Source organism: Cyclopterus lumpus, chromosome 11 (genome assembly GCF_009769545.1).
Source record: "Cyclopterus lumpus isolate fCycLum1 chromosome 11, fCycLum1.pri, whole genome shotgun sequence".
NCBI lineage: Eukaryota > Metazoa > Chordata > Actinopteri > Perciformes > Cyclopteridae > Cyclopterus > Cyclopterus lumpus.
The window spans coordinates 7,067,177-7,093,343 of record NC_046976.1 but is presented as its reverse complement, the minus strand read 5'-3'; the positions used below and the strand labels follow the sequence as shown (position 1 = coordinate 7,093,343).

General features: G+C 45.2%; 2 protein-coding genes across 3 annotated transcripts; one reads left to right on the top strand and one right to left on the bottom strand.

The window, feature by feature from the left end:
• Positions 1-512: 512 nt before the first annotated feature.
• Positions 513-14,320, top strand: efna1a (ephrin-A1a). 2 transcript variants are annotated; one of them, XM_034544430.1, is made up of 5 exons: positions 513-870; positions 11,082-11,377; positions 12,320-12,385; positions 12,498-12,599; positions 12,731-14,320. In XM_034544430.1, exons 1-5 carry the CDS (start codon positions 773-775, stop codon positions 12,853-12,855), a joined length of 687 nt encoding a protein of 228 aa, XP_034400321.1. In that variant the 5' UTR covers positions 513-772; the 3' UTR covers positions 12,856-14,320. The 2 variants fall into 2 exon arrangements, with proteins under 2 accessions (XP_034400321.1, XP_034400320.1); XM_034544429.1 differs by having other exon boundaries at positions 12,728-14,320.
• Positions 14,321-21,091: 6,771 nt separating this feature from the next.
• dpm3 (dolichyl-phosphate mannosyltransferase subunit 3, regulatory) lies at positions 21,092-22,453 on the bottom strand. The gene is made up of 2 exons (XM_034546091.1): positions 22,409-22,453; positions 21,092-22,153 (listed from the first exon to the last, which is right to left on the bottom strand). Exon 2 carries the CDS (start codon positions 22,128-22,130, stop codon positions 21,852-21,854), a length of 279 nt encoding a protein of 92 aa, XP_034401982.1. The 5' UTR covers positions 22,131-22,153; positions 22,409-22,453; the 3' UTR covers positions 21,092-21,851.
• Positions 22,454-26,167: the final 3,714 nt, after the last annotated feature.

The window sequence follows — 26,167 nt, the reverse complement described above, 5'->3', positions numbered from 1 at the left end:
GATAAATATAAAAAGACATTAAAGACAACAGAGTAGCAATGTTCATAATGAACACGCAACATGACTCATATTGTAGTTGACTGAACTGATACCTTTCTAGGGGTGTCAAATGTTTTAAACGTAGGGTACTATGGAATTGTAAACTATCAAATCTGCAAAAAAGTTAAAAAAATGTAGCTACATTGAAAAATACCACGAAGTATGATAAGGTTACTGGAAGCAGACATTTTTGACGTGTTGATATTATACTGCAAATATCTAGCGTACAAATGCCGGGGTAATATGTCTAGATGCTGTGCTGTGGACCCACTGTACATGATGCAGTTGTGATATTGTGTTCAACGCGTAAACACGCAGCAGGCCGACATGCAGAGAAAGCTGCGGAGCTCGCGTCTCTCGGACCGCCCTCTGATTGGTCCCCTCTGGTAAAGAGGCGGGGCTCGCGGCTGTGGGCATTTCACAAAACCAGCCACCACGCAGCTCGGGCTTTCATTGACTACGGATTTGTCGAGTTAACCTGATTTTTCTACGGTGTTTTGTTTAGTATTTTTTTTTACTGCCGCGCGTATCTCCTTGCGTTTTCTTGTCTTGTCGGTTCACCGCGTGGCGCAAAGTGTTTAACTACTCGTGCGGTCTCGAGGTGCGTGGACGAGCTCCTCTCGGTGAACTTTTTTTTCTTTTTTTTTTCGTTGTTGTCGTTTATTCTTTTTTCGCGCAACATACTACTACCTGAGTTGTGTTTCCTCTCTGCACGCCTCCACTCCTCTCCGCCATGGATTTGGTCTGGATTGTGGGCTTCGTTGTGAGCGTCTGCGCCTGGTTCACTTCAGCGGAGCGGCACAGCGTCTACTGGAACAGCACGAACCCCAAGTAAGTATCTCTTTTCGTGTGAGGTTTCCCATGCTCATGCAGTGCTCTTGAATCCACCTTTGCACTCACTTATTTTATTTACCAATGCCCCCCCCCACTCCCCAAAAAAAACAAAAAAAAAACAAGACTGTTTGGCATCTTGAACATAAAATCAACTTTCACCCTAATTACCAGTGCAGATTGCATGATTATGATCCATACTCGGATGCGGTTGAATAGTTGCGGCTCATGCATATTCAGCGAGCTGCTTGTGATGGAAGCAACTGGCTGCGGTTGTCATGATAATGAAGGACAGTTGGGAGTCTCTCTCCCTCCCCCTTCCGCCCTTTCTGGGCTCGACCCTGTTATTATGGTGCTGTTTACCTGTAATACTTTGTCTAACCTGTTGAGATTTAATCCGTTTCACAATCTGTGTACCAATGCTGCGGGATTAGTCACACCATCTATTTATCTGGACAAGAGAGTTACTTGTGAGGGAGAGGATAGCTCCTTTTTTACATTGGTGAATGTGTTTCATGGACAGAGAAATGCAAGGATTGTTGTTCTTTGTATTTTAATTTTATTAAGTAGGATATATGAATACTAAAATGCACTTCCTTATTTGGACTCCTGATGCACACATGTATATGTGAGTCCATGTATTGTAAGAGGGAAGAGGGTTTAATATGGTAGCATTGTGATAAAACAGTTAAAAAGTCAGAGAATTTCAGTTCTGTTTGATGCTGTTGAATCTTCATCCAAGGAGCTGAAATCTCCCCCCCCCCCCCCCCCCCCTTTTGCAAGTGGGTTATATTTGAGTGTTTTTTTTCTTCTTTCTTTCTGGTTTGACTAACAGAACAACGTGTTGAAATATCATATCCTCCCCATCTGATGCCGAGTCTGAATCTTCTGTGTGGAGTGGGAGGTTGAGGTGTCTCCTAAATCAAGAGATACCACATGGGGTTTACGTGGCTGTCAGGGAGACATAGGGGTGTTCATATTTCAGGTGGTAAGGCGAGTAATAATGGTGTGTGACAGAGACGGAGGAGGTAACTTGAGGCCTGCCCAGTAGGTCACGCTGTGGGGGAGAGAGATGGATTGCTCAAGGGAGGAGGAATTGGAGCTCAAATTGTGGGGGGTTAGGGGCCATTCAGAATAAACGGGGGTCAATTAGAATTATGTTTGATGGTGGCCAGGGGGGGGACGAGGAGAGTTACATTTACATGCCACAAACAAACTTCTACACGCACCCGCACACAAACGCACCCACTCGGGATGGGCAAGCACAAACAGGGAATCCTAGCAGACAATCACAAAGCAGGACACTCAATCACACCAACTGACAACGCCATCTAAATCAATCAGTCTCTCTCTCTCTCTCTCTCTCTCTCTCTCTCTCTGCACATGTGTCTTGTCTTGGTTGAAAACAAACAGATATTCAATAATGCTCCCACAAGCTTACATTCAACCACTGTTTCCCTCCGGATCTCCCCAGTGGTTGAAACTACAGTGTTCACAGTTGTCGTAAAGGTCACGAGTACAGCGTCAAAGCCCTGAAAGTCCCAGATGGAAAGGCATTTAGTTGTTTCCCCCCACTGTGGAACGACAGTGATCATGCGCGTGTGTTTGTGTGTGTGTGTATATATATATATATATATATATATATATATATATATATATATATATATATATATATACACACACACACACTAGTAATCCGCCCTTTTGCACTCGCTATTTTTGCTCCTGATGATTGTGCTAAATCTCCCCCTTTTCACTACTTTTAATCCTGTATTCGTGGAAAAATCACAGAGTCACTGAGATGTTTTCATTTGGTGCTTTTCATCATTTCCAGCAAGCTGCTTTCCCCTTTTGACCCGTCACTTCATACAGCGTGTTGACGTCCATCTTTTCTCTTGTGAGATGTGTTTTCCCCTCTTTTTTTTTTCCCGGTTTATTGTTCCATCTTGATGGTGAGAAAGCTGTCGTTAATCAGATTGATCACTGTGGTGCATGGGGTGCAGGCTAATTTCCTATTTCTCTGATTGTTGAGGGATTTAGCAACACACACGCACACACACACACACACACGAGTGTGTGTGTGTGTGTGTGTGTGACTTCCAAGGTCATCCCTGTCTGTACTTTAACGACCACTTTGTTCCAGCATGAGTGAACTCTATTGCTGACTGCGAGTCTTTCAGCCCTCGCTGACCTTTTCACTTGTTAGTATATTTGTAACCTTTGTGTCTGATTAGCAACAGCTTAATCACCAGCACCGGCCGATTCCCAGAAAGAGGCTCACCAGTGTGCCCATTTAGTTCGGGCCCCTGCGTGCCAGTGTGTGTACGTGTCTTTTGTAAAGTAAGCGTGTGTGTGCGCACATTCACAACATCACCAGATTTGTGTGACTCACACTCTTATACACATTAACCTCAGTCATCCACACACACATGTGCCACACAGTGGTGATTGATGTTAACATCGTCCCAGGAGCCCTCTGGACTCCAATAATCTGCTCCTTCCTCCCTTTCCCCCTCTTCTCCTGCTGACAGAGCCCGAGTAGACTCCCCACCCCCCCACCTCCACCACCCCCCTCCTCCTCCTCCTCTGCTTTGTACCTGTCTCTCCCTCTCTCCAGCACCTCCCTCCCCCTCTCCTTGGCCAAGTTCCCGTTTTAACTTGGTTCTGTGGTCTCCAGTTCTGCGAGTCTGTTAACTGTTTCATGGCTCTCTCATGCACATGTTTATTTTGACATCATCCTCACCATGATGATGACACATTTTTGAGCTAAGCTATTCTGACTCTGAAGTTTTGGCTATGCGATGCCTTTAATGAGCTTTTTTTGATTCAGCTAAAATGGGCAAAATATGCTTCCAAAATGTATTTCGCGAACCTTTAATTCATTTCATTGAATATGCTTTTTGAGCTGCGATTGCTCAAATGAGGGCCTTATTCAAGGTATGTTTCCTCAGTGTGAATGTTTCTTGTGTGTGGCATTTATCCAGTCAATAAGGGTGTTTTGTGATGCTTCCCATACAAATTGGGGAACGGTCTTCACGGTGAGCCACAGAAAGAGAATAGTAACTGGTGTGACCGATTGGGGGGTCAGAGTTCGCTATGTGATGAAGTGGCACAGCCTCTATCAATCTGTCAGTCATTCTGTCGCGGCGGTGGTCCCTGAATACTGGCTGCCACTCAGGCCGGCCCCTCTTCACACGGCCGTGGCTCTGCCTCTGGGAAACTCTCATTCTTTCCCCCTCCTGTCTTTTCGCTCCCCTTCGCTCCTTCACCAGCTTTTATCTCAACTTTACAAGCTGTCCCTTTTCAGTCTTTTATTTCCTCATCTCCAACTCTGGCTCTCGGAGAAGGGGGGAAGGAGCGAAGCACGCTAAGAGGTGTGGAATTTGTTATCGTTCTTGGCATCCGTGGCAGGCTGTCACAAGGCACTTTGCCCTTTCCTTCACGCTCCCCACCGGCCCTCTTTCTTAAAGCTTCCTTCTTCTACCACCCTATGAAAAAAAAAAAAAAAAAAAGCCGCTCTAGTCTTCCCAGCAAACAGGTTTATTCTTGTGCTTCTCCCCTCTGGAGTGGCTTGCTGAAGCAGTGGAGATGGAAGCGGTCGAGCCAGTCTCAGAGCTCAAACAGGTTCACGTGTCTGTTTGACTTCCGTGCATGTGAGCATGCGCATGTTCGAGAAGAAAGATAAGATTAGCTAGTGAGCGGGTGTGATTGGGTGGACACGATAGGTGTGGGATTTCTGCGATTTCCATGTAATCTGATCCAAAGCTAGTTTCCTTGAAAAACATCTCCGTTTCCCACTTTACTTCCTAATCCAGCCTTCGCTCTAAACGCCCCGCCTCCTTCTCTTCAGCAAATTCCGATGTCTATCCCCATCTTTTTATCGCATTGTCTGTCCCCTCCCACCACCATTTAATCTGATTTGTAATCTGTCTGGTGAATTCAATCTGGGGGAAATACTCTGAGAGATTGTCAAACTGATGGTAATCGCCTCTTGCAGGCTCAATGTGCATTGAAGTGTGTTGACGTTCCCAATCTTTACAGTCTGTACTCGTCTGTAGGAAGACTTTACCTCATTGAACACATTCCCAGGAGTTACCCCTGACTCCAAAAAGCAGATTTTTATCCTGTTCAATATTCACACTTGTTGTAGCCAGTGTCATTGGCTTGTTTTATTGACTGCATCAGATAGAGAATCAGGCCAAAGGTTTTACCTTCCTGCAGGCGTGCTGCACTTCCTGGCCACGGCTTTTACCGGGAAAACAGCGTATCCTGTCTGCACAATAAACAATACAGTTCTCACACCAACACACGCAAGACTGTAAAGGTTCTGGACTCTGAGAGGCGCTTGCATTTCCCAGGCTTGTTTGTGGGATGAATATATTTGAACAAAGGGAATAAGTATATTGGCAGTGATTCATTGTTACCATTATGGATGTGCTCGACTGTCGAGCCCTGAGGATGATTTGGGATCCACCCCCCCGCCTCTACTGCTGTCAATTCTCTGAGTCTCTATTTTGGATTCTCCTCTGATCAAAGTCACCCCAGTCAACCTGCCTCTTCCTTATCTTCGCAGCAGACATCCCTTGCTCCTCCTCTTTTCAACCGCACAGAAAAATCAGAGGATGAAAAAAGCATTAATATGCAGATTTATGAGTGGAGACTGCAGTGTGTGATAAAGAGCGCGTGTGTCCTCCAGACTTGTTTGTCAAGTCTTGGTGACATTCAATGTGCCAACAGTGTATATGTGTTTGGATGTGGAAGAATTAGTAAGCAGGAGTCAGATATTATCTCTGAAAATTAAGCATTGTGTTTGTTTTGTTGTGTAAATAAGGCTCATTGTGTAAAACTTTTTTTCTCCTTTTTGTTGGATTTCTGGGTTCAGTGTGTAAACATGTCCAGACAGCGAATACTACCGCCACCTCGGGGTCAGTTGTATTATTACCATCGTTACTACTAGATAAGCTACTACTACTACTACTACTACTGCTACTGCTACTGCATTAAAATAAATCTATTTAATAACTGTGGCTTGAGCTCACATTATTTCCCCATGGAATTCCTTAAGCCACCAGCTCAGACAAGAGTTCATGTTAAAAAAAAGATGAGCATGAACGTTTTGCCTTGTGGAAATCAATCCAGGAAAATCAATTTTCTTGTACAGATATTTGCCTCCTGAGAAATGTGTTGTCAGTAGTCACCTTTGTGTTCTGGCCCATTTTATAGGATACAAATGGCTCAGGGGACAGCGTGAGACAGTTGGAAAGAGCATATGTATTCATCCACGCCTTCTCGGTGCAGCAGAATCAGCCAATTATTTATCTGCTGGACTTAAAGCTTTGTTGTTTTGCTGGGTGGCAAAAGGGAGCTTGGCAAGTTCAGCCAAGAACGCCGGCGGAATGACCAATGATCCGGACAGACAAAGGTTGAATGACGGACGGGAGAAAGCTGATTGAGATGGATGACAAAAAGTCAAACGGTGCAAAGAATGAAGGTTTGAATATTGTGTTTAAGAAGGAGGAGCCGCGTGAGTTGGACCATATTCGTTTCTATGGCGACGCGGCATACCCACGCGGCATTGTGCTCTGCAAACGGTGGGTCAGAAAGTTGCATATTTGGAATACCATCTTTGTGATTGGTTCACCAAGTCTTGGTCTGGGGTTGGGGGTAGGGAGAGAGTTGACATGAGGATCTGGTTTGCTTATTGAGTGATGAAAGACGGACAGAGAGTGGGCGGGGACGGCTGACATTGATGGATGAACAGATAGACAGATGAAACAAAAAAGAGTTTGAGCAATAACGTTAAACCCTCCCGCTTAACTAAACTCATGATGCACCTGCGAGCGGCTTCACCGCTCTCTGATGTGCCACCTCCCTCCGTGGAGTCGCGTCGCTTCAGATGTATCTTGAAAGAAATGGCTCCCTTGTGGCCAGTGTCTTTCATTGCTCTGTTAACACCTCTCACTTTCCCCTCTGCAACCACGGACACACTTACACACATATTCACAATCACTGTGTCTCTCCTGAACTCCAAAACGCCAGTGTAAAGGAGTAATACCCCTTCTCTGTGTGAAAACAATAGGAGTGGGACAAAAAAAAAGAAAGCCCCACTCTGCCTATCTCACCCTATACTCTGGCCCCAGCCCCTCTGTTGCTGCTCTGGGCCTCGCTGTCCACTCTAAGCCCCCGTATTAAACAGGGTCTGGTGCTGATGAATGGACCAGAGCTCAGCCTCTGCGCCACCCAATAATCCAGGCTTGGATGAGCCGATTAGGTGGTCCCCGCATTCCGGTTCAATCATCTGTGGCGCAGGCCGGTTACCTTATGGGTCACATTACTGTCGTGCACAAAAAAAGGAAAATGATCATGTTTATGTGGTCGGGGTGACCGCACAGGTCAAGTAGACCGGAGCTCCTGTTTTTAGACGTGGCCTTTTATGGACCTTTAAAGTAGTTCCGAATCGATCTTTAACGTGTGCGATTCCTGCGTGAGCACTCGTCGCTAGAATAATAATAAAAAGCACCAGGCCCCTCCGGTGCTGACTTGGAGATTGTCCGACCTTTGATCCACATCGCGGCTTCTTCGCCTCAGAGGTCCAGCATTCCACAGGGCGATAGAGTGCAGAGATGAGAGGGTGATGGATGGGTGAAAGGAGGGGGTAGAGGTGGAGAAGAAAGCAAAACGCGGGCCAGAGAGATTAAAGAAGAGAGATTAGACTCCTGCTGCTGAAGAGGCTCAAATAAATCAGAAATTCCTTCTTCGGATAGGATGCAAGAGCAGCCGGTAACAGCCTGGAGTCTATTTTTCAGCAGATTGTACACACACACATTTATACATTCCCTCACTGCTATCATCGCTGTCCATTATTGGCATTTATTATCCTCCATATCACTGACGCAACACACACGCACACACACACAGTCCCACACAAACAATCACAAGTAAAAGTCTCAGGATGAGACGGACACGCATGCACGCAATCCCCGCTGCATATCTGCCATTGCTCCACAAATCATCCGTAAGTACAGAATACAACTCTTCCATGCTGTTGCTTCGGCTGAAGCTCCAAGCAGCACTGTCATAAAGAGAGAGTATTTTTTTTCGGATGAATGGGAATAAATCAAGACAGAGAGAGGGGAACAGTCTGGAGGAGGGAAATAACAAGGGACTCACACTGGGGGAGACGGAGCAGGACTTTGTCTGCTAAAGTGACGGTGGCATGATTTGACTTTGTTAGCTAAACCTTTTCACACAGAGACCTAAGCTCCCTTTGAAGGGTGTTACTCCGATCAGTTAATTAAGCAGATGATGGGGAAGGTTTCAATGCAGAGGCGTTGGAGGGGAACACAAGGCAGCAGGATAATTAAAACTATTTGCCATTAGTAAAAGGGATAGCCAGCCTCCCCGGGTTTCGTATTCAACCACTGTTTTCTCTGCTAAGTGAGGTATTCCCTCAGTTCAGGCGCGTTGTGAATAGAGACCCTGTATGGAACGGTGGCATTAATGAAGCAACTGTAGCACTCGCATAGATACTTGCTCTGACTGAAAGAAACTTCAAAAGCCATTTCCCCCCAGCCCACGCCTATTCATACCCTCCCCCCCTCCCCCCCCCCCAAAAAAAACTCTCAGCCTAAAGGGACTGGGAAGTGGGGAGCGGGAGGGCATAATTACCCCCCTCCGGGGCAACTTTAATACCCCTTTTTGTGTTTTAATTGCACCCCCCTTTGACCCCCTTTTTTAGATGAACACATTGGGAGCATACCACAACTGGTTTGTTATCCGGGCTCTGCGTGAGTGGGGGCGGCGGGATGCGGGATTGGCTTTAGGGGATTTGTTTGTGTGTGTGTTTTCTGTGTTTGCAGCGTGATGATAACTCTGTCTGGCAAACGCAGACAACAGTGTTTGTTCAATAGTGTTATCGATTCGACTGGAATTGAAAGTGGAAGGGGGAAAAAACACTTTAGCGCCAATCTGGTAAACGGAGCGTGGCGGGCAAGTTGCAGATAAGCACAAAGCTGTCTGGACCATCGCACAATGATAATTACACACACACACACACATCAAAAGTTGGCTGGGGCACACTATTATCAGCACAGTTAGATGGAAGATTCATCGGTATACAAAAAAAGGTGCTTGTGTTCGGGCGTGTGTGGCTGTTATAATGGCGTTGCCGGCTAATCTGGTCATCAGCATTGAGGGAATGCAGCCAGGCGGAGAGAGGTAAAGGGGGGAGGGGGGAGCAGGAGTCAGGGCCCGGTGTTTGGAGCCACGGCGTCTGTCCTTTTACCAGGCGGCACAAGGGGGACCCCCGGCCAAAAACAACAACAGCAGCTAACGAGCGGCAGGGGCCCGTGCACTTTGATCGTTAGTCACACATATGGACCGTGTCACACAAACACACAGTCCCCAAATGCCGCTTGTTACATTTAGGGGTTTTATGAGAAAATAACAGAGTTCTCAAAGAAAAACCCAGTGGTGAGGGGGGTTTTCAGTGCTAAAGGTGTCCGATTGGCACCCTGTAGGCTTTTGGAACTCTTTGAGATCTGTAGATCAGATTGAATCGCTTACTCACACTGGCTGCCTGCCTCTTTCTTTGGAGTCGATGAAAGCCTCACGAACTAGCCATGTATTCATTGCAAAAGCAACAAAACCCTATATTAGACACACATTCTCCTTGTATGTTGTGAAAATATTGAAGTCTGTCAAATTTCTTCCATTCTCCGAGAACCCCTGGTGCTCCAGAACAGTAGGAGACGGTAACTGATAGGCATCGTGTGTGTGTGTGTGTGTGTGTGTGTGTGTGTGTGTGTGTGTGTGTGTGTGTGTGTGTGTGTGTGTGTGTGTGTGTGTGTGTGTGTGTGTGTGTGTGTGTGTGTGTGTGTGTGTGTGTGTGTGTGTGTGTGTGTGTGTGTGTGTGTGTGTGTGTGTGTGTGTGTGTGTGTGTGTGTGTGTGTGTGTGTGTGTGTGTGTGTGTGTGTGTGTGTGTGTGTGTGTGTGTGTGTGTGTGTGTGTGTGTGTGTGTGTGTGTGTGTGTGTGTGTGTGTGTGTGTGTGTATTCGTATTCAGTGGGGGCAAACAGTAGGTAGCTACTGCTTTAGGTTGTTGATAGATGGGAGTTACTGGGAAGTGTGTGTGTGTGTGTGTGTTGTTAGCGGCCAGCTACCGCTCCGCTGATAGATGGCTTTAGCTGAGAAGAGAGCATTAGCTGTGAGCCGCTCCCTGAGCAGCCACTCAGTCAGGGGGCAAGGAACAAAGCTGAAATACCTTTTTATGTCAATTCCCTGGCGATAAACTCATAATAACTGACAGAAAAGGAATCATTGGCAGTTCAGACGGCCTGAGAGAATGCTGTTGTTTTTACGTGTTTCTGTAATAATTCAATTGTGTGTTGTGGGGACATTAGAAGCAGGTTTAAATGCTCAAAGGTTTTCTGCGATTGCTCCTTTAGCCTACGTCGAAGGGGAGGGGAGGGGAGTTTAGTCCACTTGAGGGCCATCGTAAAGTGGGTGGAGAGGGTGGAGGAGTGACGGGAGGGATGCAAGGAGGAATGGAGGGGAGGCAGACAGTCTGACTGTGTCTCTGTATTTGTAATGAGAGGGAATGTGGTGGGAGACGGTTACGGGCCGTCACCGGACTCGTTTTGTATGCGTCCGCCTGTCTCTCTCACCCTAATGAATGGCTTAGAACACATGTGACCTTCATTTGAATCCATATCGCTCGTCAACTCCGGTTTGTGTGTCCGCGTCTGTAGAAGTGGACTCGTCATAATGCATACTCTGCCTCTTCATCTGCGTGTCGGCACGCTGATGTCGATACTCATCTCCTGTCTTGACGGGCTAACTGACTGCTAATGTTTCTTTGTAAACGTCTCTCGACTCCCGGGGCACGTGGGATCAATGTGCACTCGGCCTCACGTTCATCCATATTCATGCACATGTTCTCTGCAGATCATTATTCCCCTTATTTCGTTTTCCCCTCTTCATTCCGCGCCAGCACACACATATTTCGTCACTCACAAACACTCCTGCTCTCTATGTCTTATTCCCAGGCCTCCTAGACTTTCCTCTGATTTCCCTGTTGCACTCTGGCGTGTAGCCGATCAATATGTAATCACAGGTTTTGAGGCTTATATTTATTACCGCTCCGATGGCATAAGCGCGGCTATCGGTCTCCTGCCACTCGCATAACGGTCCTCCTCTGCCTCCTCCCTGCAGGTTTCTATGGGACGACTACACCGTGGAGGTGAAGCTCAACGACTACCTGGACATCGTCTGCCCCCACTACCCTCAGGGGGAGGTGCCACTGCTGGATGCTGAGCGATACGTGCTCTACATGGTGGAGCGCGAGGACTACGACTCCTGCAAGCCCCAATCGTACGACCAGATGCGTTGGGAGTGTGGTCATCCGTTTGCCCCCCACGCCCCTGAGAAGTTCTCTGAGAAGTTCCAGCGGTTTACCCCGTTCACTCTGGGAAAGGAGTTTCGTCAAGGAGAAAGCTACTATTATATCTGTGAGTGTCAATATAACTTTCTTTTCAAAGTGTTCTCTGTGTTTGTCAGTCTTCTTTTTTCCAATTATAATTATATATGTTTTCCAACAATTGAGAACTTTGACTTTCCGCAATGACGGTCGCACTGACATGAACCGATTTTTGTATGGATATATACACACACGCATATATAATTGTATATCTCCTCGCAGCAAACAAACATTTTCAATGCTCCTAATTTTCTCCGCGCAGTTAGAAACTGCTGGATGTGAATGGACAGGCCAACCTCAGCATATTATCACGCTCTGATGATCAACATCTTAGTTTAGCGTGTTAGCATTAGCTAATCAGCCCTTAACACAACGTACAGCCGAGGCTGATCGAGGATCATTGGTTTTGCAGGTATTCAGTCATAAACCTGCGTTTTAAGACCAACATGCAAAAAGACCAAATTCCGATTTTGACTAAATGAAAAGTTAAGCGACAGACAAAATGATTACAAAGTATCCTGAGAGGGACACTAATGTGTATACTGAATTTCAAGGCAACCCATCCAAAAGATTCATCATATGGGAACCATATGGGAATATGTCACAGCAATCAAGCTCATATTTCGACTGAAGGAAGGGAGCTCAAAATTCTGTTTTGTTTTGCTACGAACCGTAACAAGCTGGAGCTCGGTGGCCTGCGCATTGAAGCGTAACATGGGGTGTTGGCTCAGTTTGCAAAGTTTATGCAACACTTCCCCTGCTAGAATGTAAAGAGCCAGGAGTGTTGCCCCCATGACCGCGGCTGTAATTAGATAAACTGCAGGACGAGACACACTTCGCCTGGTCACAGATGGCTTCCTAAGCTTTGTATCTGTCTGTTGACAAGCGTGTTCGTGAAGGTGAATTAAGGGGCCAGTAAAAGGCTAAGTGTATTAGTTGGGATGTTAACGCCTGTGTTGTTTCTTCCCGGCAGCCAAACCGTTGCACCATCATGGACAGGAGTGCCTCAGGCTCAGGGTGGACGTCGTAGCTGCTGATGGTGAGTTTAACCGCCCTCCCAGCTGTAGGGAAAGCAGCATAGTTGTGATAGTCGGCTTAAGCTATTGTGAGACCCCACAGTAATTGATGGCATTTTTGTTTTTTTCTTTTAGGCTCTCAAGAGGCCAGAGTGGCTAAAGGAGGCACGGGTGGGGCTGTAGTTGGAGCTGGAGCTGGGGGTGGGGTTCACAACCCGTCCAACAGACTGCCTGCAGGTATGCTTACCAAGCCTAGTGTCCTTTATAATTATCCCTGATCTTAAAACAGTCCAGGCCCATTCAGGATTGCGTTTGTGTTGTAAATATGTGGCGCTAACGTGTCTTCTTTATCTCCCATCTTCAAGCAGATGACCCAGTGGTAATCCTGCCGGACGTCCAGAAGAGCGCGCGGTCAAACTCTGTGGCGACGGCTGCGTCCCTCTCGGTTCTCTCCCTGCTCGTCCCATCTTCATTACTGCTATTGTTGCACTGAGAGTACATGAAAGGACCGCTGTCAGCAGACTTTCTGTTCAGGGACTACAATGAAGACAGTCTGTGGGGATGAGACCACTGACTCAAAACAACTTTGTTTTCCATGCCCAGTGCTGGCCACGGGGAGACACTTTTGAAGCTGGTAAAGTACAGAGGGACTCGCTCGTCCCGAACGTGCGGAGTAACTCCTGAGCGTTTGAGACAAAGTATCTGTGCTTCATCTTATTTTCCAAAAGGTTTTTTTCTCGGAAAGACCAAGCTCTCGATCTTGATTTGTATTCCGGGCTCTCTCCAAGTTTGGAGGATAACCCTAGAAGACAATATGAAGAAGATGAAGAGGGACCTAAAGTGGCCGAAGAACAATCAAGAGCAAAGACATCAACTCTGTTTGAATTCTATAAATTTAGACGGGATGACTCCACATTCAGTGGAAAAGTAATCTCTCACCTTTTTGAGCCAAAGATCAGTCATCTCTCCAACTTGTACACTATTCCACCCTTGAGTATTGTGTATTACTTGTTGTCCTGTTATCGTAATGGTATCGAGTGGCATTGGTGTCCCAAGTGATTACTTTCTCTAAATGTAGCATTGACAGGCGCGGGGGCCGTTCTCATGACTACCAATCCTCTGCGAACTCGACCATGTGCTTTGATACTGTAGCACTAACGCGGCCCAGTACGACATACACCCCATAACAGTGTTACACATACACACCCACACACACACTGACATCAGATGACATGAGACGTGAAAACACACTCCATCGAACTGTGTTGCGTGTACATTCTGTGAAGATAATTTATAACATTTGCAGCTGAGAGGTTTTACTGTATATACCATGTGCTCACAAAGAGAAATGTTTACTGGCGGCAACGGGGAGCGCTCTCTCTCTCCTGGTAGAGTTAGTACTTGTGTGAAAGGGCAAACGTGTGAGTTGAAGTGAGAGAAAGAAAAAGGGAGCGATTGCTTGAACGAGTGATGATACAAAATGTTTTTCTGCCAAAAGTGAACACTGAGATATGGGTGTGTGTGTGTGTGTTGCGGAGAGGCTGGACTTCTCTGTTTGTTGGATCTTGCCGCTGCATTGGTTAAACTGTCTAGCATGGAGCGCTGGTATCTGTTATTACTACAGGACCCAACCCTGTGTATCATGGTGCTGTCCTCATGTTTTCAACACAAACTTCATTTACTTGGACCTAATAATTCACACAGTTTGGGGTGATTTGAAAAGGTTATAGTCAGTCACCAGTTCACAAGAGACGAGACACGACATCAAGCTAAGCTGCCAAGTACAACTTCACCTGCCGGGCTGGCTTGACCAACAAAGCTCAACGGTGTATGACTACCATTGAAGTCGGTCTTTTTTTTATTTTTTATCTGAATTCTTGTTACCTAATTTTGTACATGTGTAAGTTAAAAAAAAAAAGAAGACAAAAAGGTGTATAATATGTATATATTTATATATATATATATATATATATAGAGAGAGAGAGAGAGAGAGAGAAAGAGAGACAGAAGATTATATAAAAAATGTTTGATGAATATGCTAAATGTGAAAATTTCATGTGAAATAAAAAATTATATTTTTGGAAAACCCGAACAGCTTTTTGTGTTTGTTTTCGATATGCTTGCATGTCTAGGCAGTCATCCCTCCACCGTGTAGACCGTTTATTTGGTAATATTGGTCCGTTTTGTGTCTTGTAGTAACTAACATGCTAAACTAAGATCCGCATGTTAACATTACCATTGTAGTTGACACATTGGCTTTAGCACATTTAGTAAACGGCAAGTAAAGCCGTAACAGGACTAGCAGTCTTGTATGCACATGCTTTTGGGTAAAGTTTTAATTTGCTACCCTTAGAAAAGTGATCTGGTTTCCCAGCATTATCCTTAAAGTAAGGTGATTTTGGTGCTGAAAAGCTTTCAGGAAACCCAGCCCATTTCTACATATGATTACGCTCTAAAGATCTCCACAGAAGGAGCCAATAGCTCACATAATGAATCACACACGCTAATGTGAGTTAAATAGAACCGAGGCCACGGGTGGCTGGAGGCCAGCTACAATCGAGAGATGGAGGCAAAAACCATGAGAGGTGTGTTTATCACTACCGTTACGGTTGCCTTTTGGCATGAAGACTAAGCACACAGGTGTGATCCCTCTACTTATCTCAACCTTCTGTCGAGCCTCCCCCTAAGCTAACCCCCCCCCCCACACAGCTCCTCTGTTCTTCAGCCACGAAACTTTGCTTGTGTGCAAGTTGCATGACGAGCAATTGTTCCCATCTCTCCTCTTGCCTCTCCTTTCCCAGGGGAGCATTACGGCTGTGACAGTGAAAACAGCTGTTGCACCAAAAAAAAAAAAAAGTGCTGGCCCTGCCTCACAACCAATGTTTTCAAAAGGATGGTCATAAATTAGGGCAGGCGGACAGGCCCCTTGACCGCCCGACCCCAAGAAGAGGCTCCACTGAGCGGTAGCTCGTCAAGAGCAGACAATTATTTTTATTTACTTGCTCGTTGGGCGTCTTGAGTAAATGTGACCGGCAAGTGTGAAACCTTTAACGCTGAAGTAGTAAACGTTAAGGGCAGTCAGCGGACAGCCGGAACGACCGTGGAGCACAGGAATCCTCCTGAGGGTATCGTTTTCACAGGCCTGAAATCTCTATTTGATGTTGGCATAAGATTTGAAAGCTCAAATTCATAGATCAGATGCATTACAAGCGGTAGCAAGGTGAGTATGAATCCAATTATCTGAATATTGGGAATATGATGAAAGAAGATGCTTCGAGGACACATGCTGTAAAGTAGAATGCATATTAAACCAAGCCTCAGTTTGTTCCTCTCGTGTATTACCATGATAATATCTTCATGCATAAAAGAGCTGTTCAGAAAGTATTTCTAGAATCCTCAAAGACTCTTTCAATCATCTTAATGAAAAGGAAATGACATCAGCAGCACGATGTAAAATATGTTTCTTCCATTGCTCCAGCTGTTGCTATATTTCCAATTCAGGTTTCCAGAAATGACTCATCTCCTTGCTTTCTCCTCCCTTTGTACAATACAAGAACAACAGAAACATGTTTTGTATTAAAGTAAAGAATGTTACAGTATGACATCAATATTGACAAAAATAACTGGGATTCTTTCACTTTATACAATTTAAGCATGGCGTTACAGTACATCATTTCCAACTACTATCGAGTTGGTTTATCAGCAGAAATTGAATATAATATTAATAACTATGTTTTCATAAGTTGGTTGCAATCTGCAACTGAACCACTAGATCCTACACACTGTCACGAACTCCACCACCTCTTAGTTGCTTTTCATCTGCTTCTGCTTCATCACTAACTCTCCTGTTATTTCAGGTCCCGCCTCTTTCTCAGACCATGCCATCAACTCATTTCCCTCCCCTGGTCTTCCTCACCCGCAGCTCATTCTGTTATTGGTCCCTCAGAATTTAGACCAGCCCACTTTCACCTGGTCCCTGCCAGATTGTCTTGTTGGTGTGTTCCAAGCTCTCCAGCATTTCCTAGCCCGTTTAAATTGATCTGCCTGTTCTTGGACCTTTTTTTTGTTAGCCAGATAGTCTGATCTCCTGATTTTGTCCTTTCCTGAACTGATAGTAAGCAGAACTTTCCTTGCAACTCAGACTGTTTCACTGTCGTGCTTTTGGGTTCCAGTCTGCGAGTACCAGTGATCGTTACACACACTGTCCCTCCAACAGCAGGCCGACTTGAGAAAGGGGTAAAAATCTTTTTTTATCGTGCAGCAGATGCTGTCTTTAAGAGCTGTATCTAACAATCTGAACATTAATAGCAGGAAATGTAAAGATACAGTGGAGAAATGTCTACCTGAGCAGATGATTAAGTTATCGCTCTGTGTGTGTGTTGTTAGTGCATGTGAGCATCCACTTGATGGTTTGCCATCACAATTATGGTCACCAGAGGATGAATCATATGGACTTAGGCGATCCCCGGACTTTTCTTCTGGCGCTACTGAGTTTGACATTAGTGGTTTTGAGTGGAATGTGTTGACACAAATGTTGATTGCATTGTGGATTGCAATGAAATATTGTGGAGACATGCATGCCCTCCTGAGGATGAATTGCAATACATTTGTCCAATACTTGACTAAAATTAAAATCCCTGCACAAAGTATGATGTTCATTAAGATTGTATACATAGTAAACATACCTCTGAAACATCAGCATGTTATTGTATTATGTATGCTGATGTTAGCTTTAAGTGGGAACAAACAACAGCACTATGCCAAAATATACGTAAATGCTTAGCTATGTGACTTATAATATAATATAATATAATACTAAAACATGAGAGGCACAAATTGGGGCCGTATGAAATCAAACATTTCCCAAAAAACAAGGCCTTTATCAATTTATTGCACATCAGCGTTTAATCGTGCGAGAGCTGAGCCAACATTGTGTGTAACTAAAAATTGTGAGGAGGCCACAACAAGAAAATTCACAATTCAGAGTATAGGTTTGGCCTGGCCAGCTAGTCCATCACTCTCTGGACGTAGTCACGCCTCACTATCAGTAAGACACATGATCCATGATACACAGACTTCCTGTCCGACAGGAAGCGGCGTGTGAAGCTGGGACAACGCACCTCAGCCACTCCGACCATCAGCACCGGTTCCCCTCAAGGCCGCGTTCTTTCCCCTCTGCTCTCCTCCCTGTACACCAACAGCTGCACCGCCTGAGTCACCAGTCCGTCAAGCTCCTGGAGTTCGCGGATGACTCCGCCCTCTTTAGACTCATCTCCGGTGTGGAGACAGGTGGGAGACTGACCATCTGGTGACCTGGTGCGGACTTAACAACTTAGAGCTCAACTCTCTAAAGACAGTGGAGACGGTTGTGGATTTACGAAAGAACCCAGCCCCACCCGCCCCCATCACCCTGTTTGACTCCCACGTCAACGCCGTGGTGTCCTTCCTCTTCCTGGACTCCATCATAACCCAGGACCTCAAATGAGAGCTTAACATCAGCTCCATCACAAAGAAGGCTTAGCAGAGGATGTTCTTCCTGAGGCAGCTGAAGAAGTTCAACCCGCCAAAGACAACGACTTCTACACTGTTATCATCGAGTCCATCCTCTGCTCCTCCATCAGCGTCTGGTACGCTGCAGCCACTTCCGAGGACCAGGGCAGACTGCAGTGTATCATTCGCTCTTCTGAGAGGGTGGTTGGCTGCAATCTGACGTCCCTCCAAGACTATTTCGCCTCCAGAACCACGAGATGGGCAAGAAAGATTGTAGCCGACGGCTCTCACCCTGGGCACGAGCTCTTTGAGTCCCTTCCCTCTGGCAGGAGACTGCGGTCCATCAGGACCAAGACCTCACGCCATGAATACAGTTTCTTCCATCTGCAGTCGGGTTCATCAATGAAGCCCGGGACACTTACATCCCCATGATAATTACTTACAGTCGCACACCCCTGCACATCATTTATCTATAAATACATGTTACACTTAATAATATACTTGTTTTTAACTCTTATCTGTTTCTTTACCATATTTTTTTAATTATGTCTTGCACTGTGTTTACTGTTGCACACCAATCACCTCGCCAAACCCCAACGTGCTGTGCAATAAACCGTTTCTGACTCTGATGGGCAGTGCCTGTCTGCCTGCTAGCATGTGTTACTACTCGGAAGAGCCAGGAGTATCAGCCTCACAGGGCCTCTGGGACGTTGCCTAATGTTATTGTAGCTATTTGTAGCATTTATAAGCCTCCATGCTGCCCTAGAATTGGAACCTGGTGTCCTGTAAGTATCAAAGCAGTTGTTTATGAGCAGCGAAAGAAGAATAGACTAAGCCGTGAGTGACTTTTTAACCAGGTTCACGTCATTTTTATTCAGCGATGACGCACGCTCGGATTACATGCCGTTTTTTTATTTTATTTTAGCAGCATATTTGGAAGCTCCTTTATTCCCTCTTTTGCTGGAGTCCAGCTTTAGAGCTTGTAAAAGCTTTAGATGACAGCTGGGTCAGACTGGGCTGATGGGAAGGAAGCACCTTGGTTCCACAGAGTAGGACTCAGCCTCTCGGCCAATCGGGACACATTTTGGTTCGCTGCCTTCTCTGGCGGTCAGGGTGTGGTCTGCTCTTCCCGGAAATAGTCCTGTCACACACTCTCCGCTACGGTCATTTGTCTTGTTCCAGCTCATGCTTCAGTTTCCTGTCACTCGGTCACTTTCACTCGGTCACTTTCCTTTTTTTTCAAATTCATTCTTACTTCCACACTTCTTTTGTTCGGCCACTTTAAACCATTCACTCTCTCTCTCTCTCTCTCTCTCTCTCTCTCTATCTGTATATGGGTTTGAGGTTTTGCTGTGGAATGTGTGGGTGGGAAGAAAAAAGTATTCTGTGCAGAAAAATGATAGGTTATCATTTTTCCATTTTTGGTTCTCAGCCTGTCGAGATGGATTTGCTCCTTGGTGTCATCGAGTGTCCCTGTGAATGTTTTTTCTTCAGCTCTCGGGGAGGCCATGCTGCGGGCACAATTAACCCCGTGGCCGGCCCCTCTCACGGGCTCTGTCCCCTTCAGGGTTCCTCTCGTTGTTCAGCTCCTCTCCCAATTTATCCGACGCCTCTCACCTCACCACTTCGGAACAGAACATAAAGAACATTCCGGGCACGTTGGCCATCTTTCTCAGCCAGACCGAGCAAGTATGAAGAAAAAAAATGGTGTGGCTAAGTGGCCCTCATACTCCAAATGTCCCCCGCCCCCAAATAAGAAAATTGAAGCGAGGGGATTTTGAAGTTGCCGCTTAGACACGTTATATCACCGAGAGATTTTAGATGACTTTGACATGAGTTTACAGAACAGCTTTGGGATACAAGAACGGATAAATAATTTATGTAATTCATAACAAACCAGCTTAATATTTTCAATTTGGAAACACTTTGGTTTTGTATTATTTCAGGTCAGGTTTAGGTAATCTTATAGCTCAAAGTGATATAAGTGATATAAATTATGAAGGACTGTGTGAAGGTTTGATTCCTACAGGGATATACGAAAGATCATTAACATCAAGAAAATAAAAAATACTCATGGTAAGCCAAAAATCTTGAGAGGCGGGGAAACAAAACTGCTATGTAATTATTATTATTATGGATTTTACTAAGTGCTTCAAGTTGCTGTATATCAGGTGCACCATCTCTTGTAAATACTGCCACTCACTTGTAAAATCAACAGCAGTGGTGATGCCTAAAAGAAAAAGACAAAAAGCTTGAGTCTTCAAGGTTGTTTGTCATGGGACGGCTTTTAATACATCTGTCTGTGCATCAGATTACACTTGATTACATTTGCTATCATGCCAAGAGATAAGTCTGGAATGAAGCTTACTGTGTGTTTGAAACAAAGGATTAAAACTACTTGTGCTGTAGCTACATACACACACACACACACACACACACTTGGTTGGTAAAATGTTTGGCCTATTCCGAGTTGCACTTTTGCCTGACAGCCTGCAGGATAAAAACAGACGGATGTCTTCAAAGTTAGACATGGGCAGAATGATGACAAAGAAAAGCGATTTAACTATTTCTCATGTGGTCACGAGGCAGAACATAACTGCCTACCAAGAGAAGCCTTTGGTGTAATTGGCAAAAGGAGAAGATTTGCTGGTAAATAACAGGTTGCCTTTCATCCAGTCTGCTCTTGCAACAGCTTGCAGACGTTCACATGGGGGGGGGGGGGGGGGGGGGGGGGGGGGCTGACGTTGCAAAGCATGATGGGGCTGCAGCCAAACGACACAACAGGCAGCGCTTGCTTGCACAGAGAATCGTTAACTCTTTTGCATTTCTTCTTAAGTTATGGGAGCTTTTGAAACCCTGTAATGACGCCTTTGGCCAGGCTACGCTTTGTTTATGCTCAGCGGGGGAACTCGCTGAAAATGAGCATATGCAGCATTTTAAAGCGCACACAAAAGAACTGTATTCGCCAACATCAGATTAGTGCAGGACTACATACTTAGCTTACATTCTCTGATTGGAGCAAACCTTTGTGAGGGAATGCTGTATGGAATATATCTCATGTCGTCGACTACAAAATGGGACAAAAGAGATCTGTCTCTTGCACAGAAGGAGGCATTGACATAAAGCCCCGGGCCATGTAAGGAATGCATCATATATATGCAGCGCACTCATGCACATACTCGCATAAACTCCTGGCCCTATGCAGGCCCCCAACCCACAAACACATCTGTATGCAGAAAAACTGAAGAAAAATAGACTCCACTTTAATTAAGTTCCAGCAATAGCCTCGGGGCACAAGTCTGAAATTGGACAATCGCATGTACACTTCTTTACAGATCAAATCTAGTCCATACAGAGAAGCAACCATCTCCACACAGTATTTAGAGATATTGTTCCAGTGTGACCTTCTGGTTTCATTTGTTGGCATTTCATTGATCGACAACTTGTTACAGATGATATTTTAGCTGACCAGTGACTCTCGGGGTATTTAACTGTGTAAATACCAACACAAGAAATCACCATGTGTTTACAGTTTTCGTTGGTTTGGGGTGTGTTAATCAGTAAATGCACCCGCTAAACAGATTCAAACAAACTTGTGATGTTAAATATCTTTCACTTCATAAAAGAGGTATTTCAATGGTAAGAATACGAAACATGCATCTCCAAAGTGCAAACTGCTGTGTTGTCACTTATAAGTAGCACAGAGAACATCCATCAGGCCGTTAATTTCTAATTTCCCGAAGCACATTTGATCAATATCTTATCGAGCCTGAAGAAGAAACATTGCTGCATGACGGGTCATTATGATGGTATGATTCTGATCACGTCTGCTGGAAACAAGAAAAAAAAAGGTGCCAATTCGAAGTAGTAGTTCAACACATTTCACACATCCTAAACAAGATCTATTTTTGTACAGGCGCTTGGTCGTGTGTAAAACTCGTCCGTTCATCCCTTTCTAGTCTCTCAAATGTTCCTACACAGTCCTCCTTATCTACAGTTTTACATCTTCAGGCCCCTTTTCCTCAAGTCCTCTTTGGCTTCTTTTATCTGCTCCATCAGCTCCTTCGCGGCCTCGTCACAGTCATTGAAGGTGGCCACCCTGTATCCCACCGTGGCCAGGGAGAAGCAGCCGAATGACACCAGCAGGTACAGCGGCATCGGCCAGGCCACCTCTCTGTAAGTCTGCGGCAGGCTCAGGTCCAGCAGGTCGAAGGAGACCAACGCCCACGCTGCGCCCACCAGCGACACGCCGAGCAACCACTCCACGAGTTTGGTCATGACGAGAGCTGCCGAGAAACAACCTGCAACGGAAACGAGCGGTCAGGCGGCTGCAGGTTCAGTTAGCTTAGCTTTAGCACAGCGGAAGTAGCACCGTGTTAGCTGGTGAGCGATGTCGATGGATACAACGCAACAACACACGAGACAGACAACCGGCACATGGCACGAGGCGGCGGGAGCAAAGCGCCGCACGAGGGATACTAAAGTGGAGGAGTCCTTCGTTTAAATAGCGTTTCCTTCAATAAATACAGTTGGGAGAAAGTATCCGATGTGTTTACCTCTCTAAAGCCACCTCAGCTCAGCGCAGTGTTATGACGTAGGCCGTGACGCCTCATGGGACATGTAGTCAGTGCTGTGTGTTGCGACAGAAATTCCTACAAATCTACTGAATCTTTATTAATTTGTGTCATACAATTCGCAAAATTAATTATTCACAATCAAACTTTTTTTAAATGAAAAAGCTTAAATCGTTATCATTATTAATTTGTATACTTCAAATCTCGAATACAGTCAATCTAAAAACATAACGTTTTTAATACTGTCTACATCTACATGTTACTGTACATGTTAAGCCTGAACTTGTTTAAATCTATCTATACACACATATATATACATATACTATTGTATTAGTAGTACTATTGTACTACTAAATTCATACTTTATTGTATGTGTCCTGTTGTAGATATCGTCCTCTCTGTAAGTGGTATGAGAAGACAGTGGTCAGGAAGATGAATTACAACATTCCCTCATTACACTTCTCAGTAAATCTCAATGGTGTCTCTGTTTATGTTTTTCATTAAAACGGTGCCCTAGACTGTTGGCGGATGTATTAACAACACTAGCTGAGAGACAGAAAACAATTTGTTTCCACTGAATCTATAATGAGGACCCCTGTCAGGTCTTTAATTCACATTAGACCTTTAACTGTTTCTCTGTGCCATCCTCTTAATTTAGAAAAGCCATTTTGGAAATGAATTTACCATTAGCGCTAGCTGAAAGCTATCCATAATTACTAATGTTATTTCAAAGCGAGGAATCCAACAACAATTTAATTAGGGGCCTCGGGGAGCACCCTGTTGTTTGATCTCTGTGTCTCTTTAGGTGCTATGGGACGTGTCCGTTCATTCAGGGAGGTGACCTGTCCAGGTGCGGAGGGCACAGACCTCTCCAGGGTGAAATCAGGAGGAGTGGGAGACGTAAACATCATTCAGTTAGTTGGGGAGAGGGACGCACTAAAGAACCACTGAGAAATAAACATCATTCTTTGGGGAAAAATGGAGAGTTATTCTTAGGACAGTGGTGTTTATGTTTGTCGGCACCAGTGTTAATGGTGTGAGTGACGATCTGTGCGTCTGCCAGAGGGGTAAAGCCTGTTGCTTCTGTTTATGGAGACTGTTATATGCAAGACTGAAACATAAATCTTGAATACGCTTTGAATAATGTCCCCATTTAATCAGTAAAATCTCAGAAAATAAGGAAGGAAACATCTTCGTCATAAAAATGCTAACTCAGTACATCTGCGGCATACCTTTGCTAAATATATGACATCAATTATGAATTATTGACTTCATTTTCTGTGAATTCTATTTGTGTAAGAAATATAGTGTAAACATTTAAAAGGTGGAGTATGATATGACTGCATCGATAGAATAAACGGCATCCAGGTGGAATGACATGCTGCCTCATGGCATACATCATAGCGTGTGCTGCGTCCTGCCTGTGTTGCATCGCCATGAGACGCTCAGTGGGAACAGGCGAGCTGGCGTTTCTCAGTGTATCTCACTGCCAGTTCCTGTTCCGTTCCAGTACTCAGGAAACCTGCGCTCCGGCTGAGAAGGCCTGGCAGACACAACACAACAGCCTGCGAGCGGGAGGGGCAATGAAACAGAGAGAATGAAAGGGAGACATGCAGACAGAGAAGGAGAGAGAGAGAGAGAGAGAGAGAGAGAGACAGGGGGGCATGCGGAGTGAGACAGAAAAGGAGACAGGGATGCGGGGAGGCAGAAAGAGAGAGAGGTGAAACAGTGGCAGCAGTTACTCCTGATAAAGAACCAGAGAAGAGAGAGCAGGCGGGGGGGGATTTCATAGTTGACAGGGCAAGAGCGAGAAAGCTGAGAGGGCCAGAAATGAAAAAGAAAGGGAGAGCTGAGAATGTGAGAATGAAAAAGGAGAGGGCAACAGGGAGAAGAGGAGAGGCGGGAGCAGACAGGGGAGAGAGGTTTAGACAGAGGGGCTGGGGGGTGAAATCAGGGGATTTGCAGGTGCAGCTTGAACAACCAATGACCTTAATGGTGCATTAAATCCAGCTGTTGCTTATCCAGACTTTTCCTCAATCCCCCTAACACCTTCGACTGCTCAATCGACTGCATACTGCACCTCGGTTCCCACACATGGGGAGAGAGTATGGCAGCGTAGGCAGAAGGAATGAGAAAAGAGCGTGAAGACAGTGAGGGATTGGCAGAGATGGAGCGGTGGGAGAGGAGATACTTGAGCCTCAAGCGCAGATACACGAGTGACCGCGTGACTCCATCCACAGAGCAAAGATAGGGAGCATTGATAAAACAGGAAAAGTGGTAATGGAGGGTTGTGTTGATTCTATCTCATGACTTTGTCAATATTAGTAGAGGGAAAGGTCCAGATAAGAATGTGTGCTATTAAAGGACTATATATGGGGAACAAGAGTTGGCTAGATAATGACTGTGTAATATGTCAAGGGTGTGAAGCAAGAGCTGGGGAGAAAGAGAAAAGCAGACGGAAGGAGCGAGAGCGAGCGAGGGCGAGAGAGAGCGAGAGAGGGCGAGAGAGTGTACGGTCAAAACGTTGTTTAAGATAACAATGGAGCTCGGACTTAAAAACAGGAACCCTCTGTTTCCTGAGCTGGAGACCATAGCTGTGTGTGTTGTTGTCATTAGAGTTTGGGAAAAGGAAAAGAGTGTGACTAAAAGTGCGTCACAATGTCTACGCTCCAGGGGTTTTGTCGCTGGTGGAGGAGAGAGAACTGATACTCGTTCGGTGGCCGAAGCACAGGGAGGAGACGTGAGCCTGGCAAAACCAGACGAAATCTTTCAAGGTTCTTCTGGGAAATATTTGTCTGGAATGAAATTAAATAGAGTGAGCCTGGCAGCTAAATGTCAGACCAATCAGTGAAAGATGAGGGCTGGAGGATGGAGGTTAAATTGAAGAGGCGATCTTTCGGCTTCCTAGACCTTTTCAAAATGTGTTTAAACGAGACATTAGAAAAGCACTATTTTTACAAACGTATTTCTCCCCTCAAACTTGATCTGGTTCTAGTTGATTCGGGACAAACATGCAACCCAAGAAATCCCAAAATCTCCCAGTAGTACAGCTCTCTTTAAGTCTTTTGGGGACAATTCCCTTTTTCCCCAAATCTAACCTTTAGAAAAAGTCTCAAGTAAACAAAATCTTCTTCAGTCGATCTTGGGCTGAGAAAACGGGAAAGTAATTTTAATAGCCTTTATTTGTGAGTGGCAGCCTCCCTCACTAATGCACGTCTTTGGGTCTTGTGGGTGCCTGTGTGTATTTCAGGCCCATTGGGTATTGAATTATAACCAAAGGTAAAAATAAATTTCCCCAATGAGGGATTAATAAAGTACTTCTTTTATCAGAAATAAACGAGATTCCCTCACGTATTGAAATACCCAACAAATAAAGACAAAACAGCTATCACATTGACATTAAATATCAATATCATAAAAAATGATTATCAGGTCTCTCAATGCTGAACACAGCATTTGAAGATTTTCCCTTCAAAGTTGTGTTAAAAGTGCCTTTTTGTTATAGCTGATAATGCACAGGCCTAATTTTAGCCCATCATAATTAATTATGCCCGTCTTGCACAATTCTGTGTCGCCACACTAGATCTGCGTGTCGCTTTCAGGAGCTTTCACAACATCAAAACTGTTTGCGATTTAAGTTTGACAGTCTCATGTCTCGAGCTTTGACTTGTGACAGCCCGGCAAGTCGTTAGTTCTCCCAAATCACGGGTTCGGTTCGTGTCGTCTCCTTGAATACTTCTC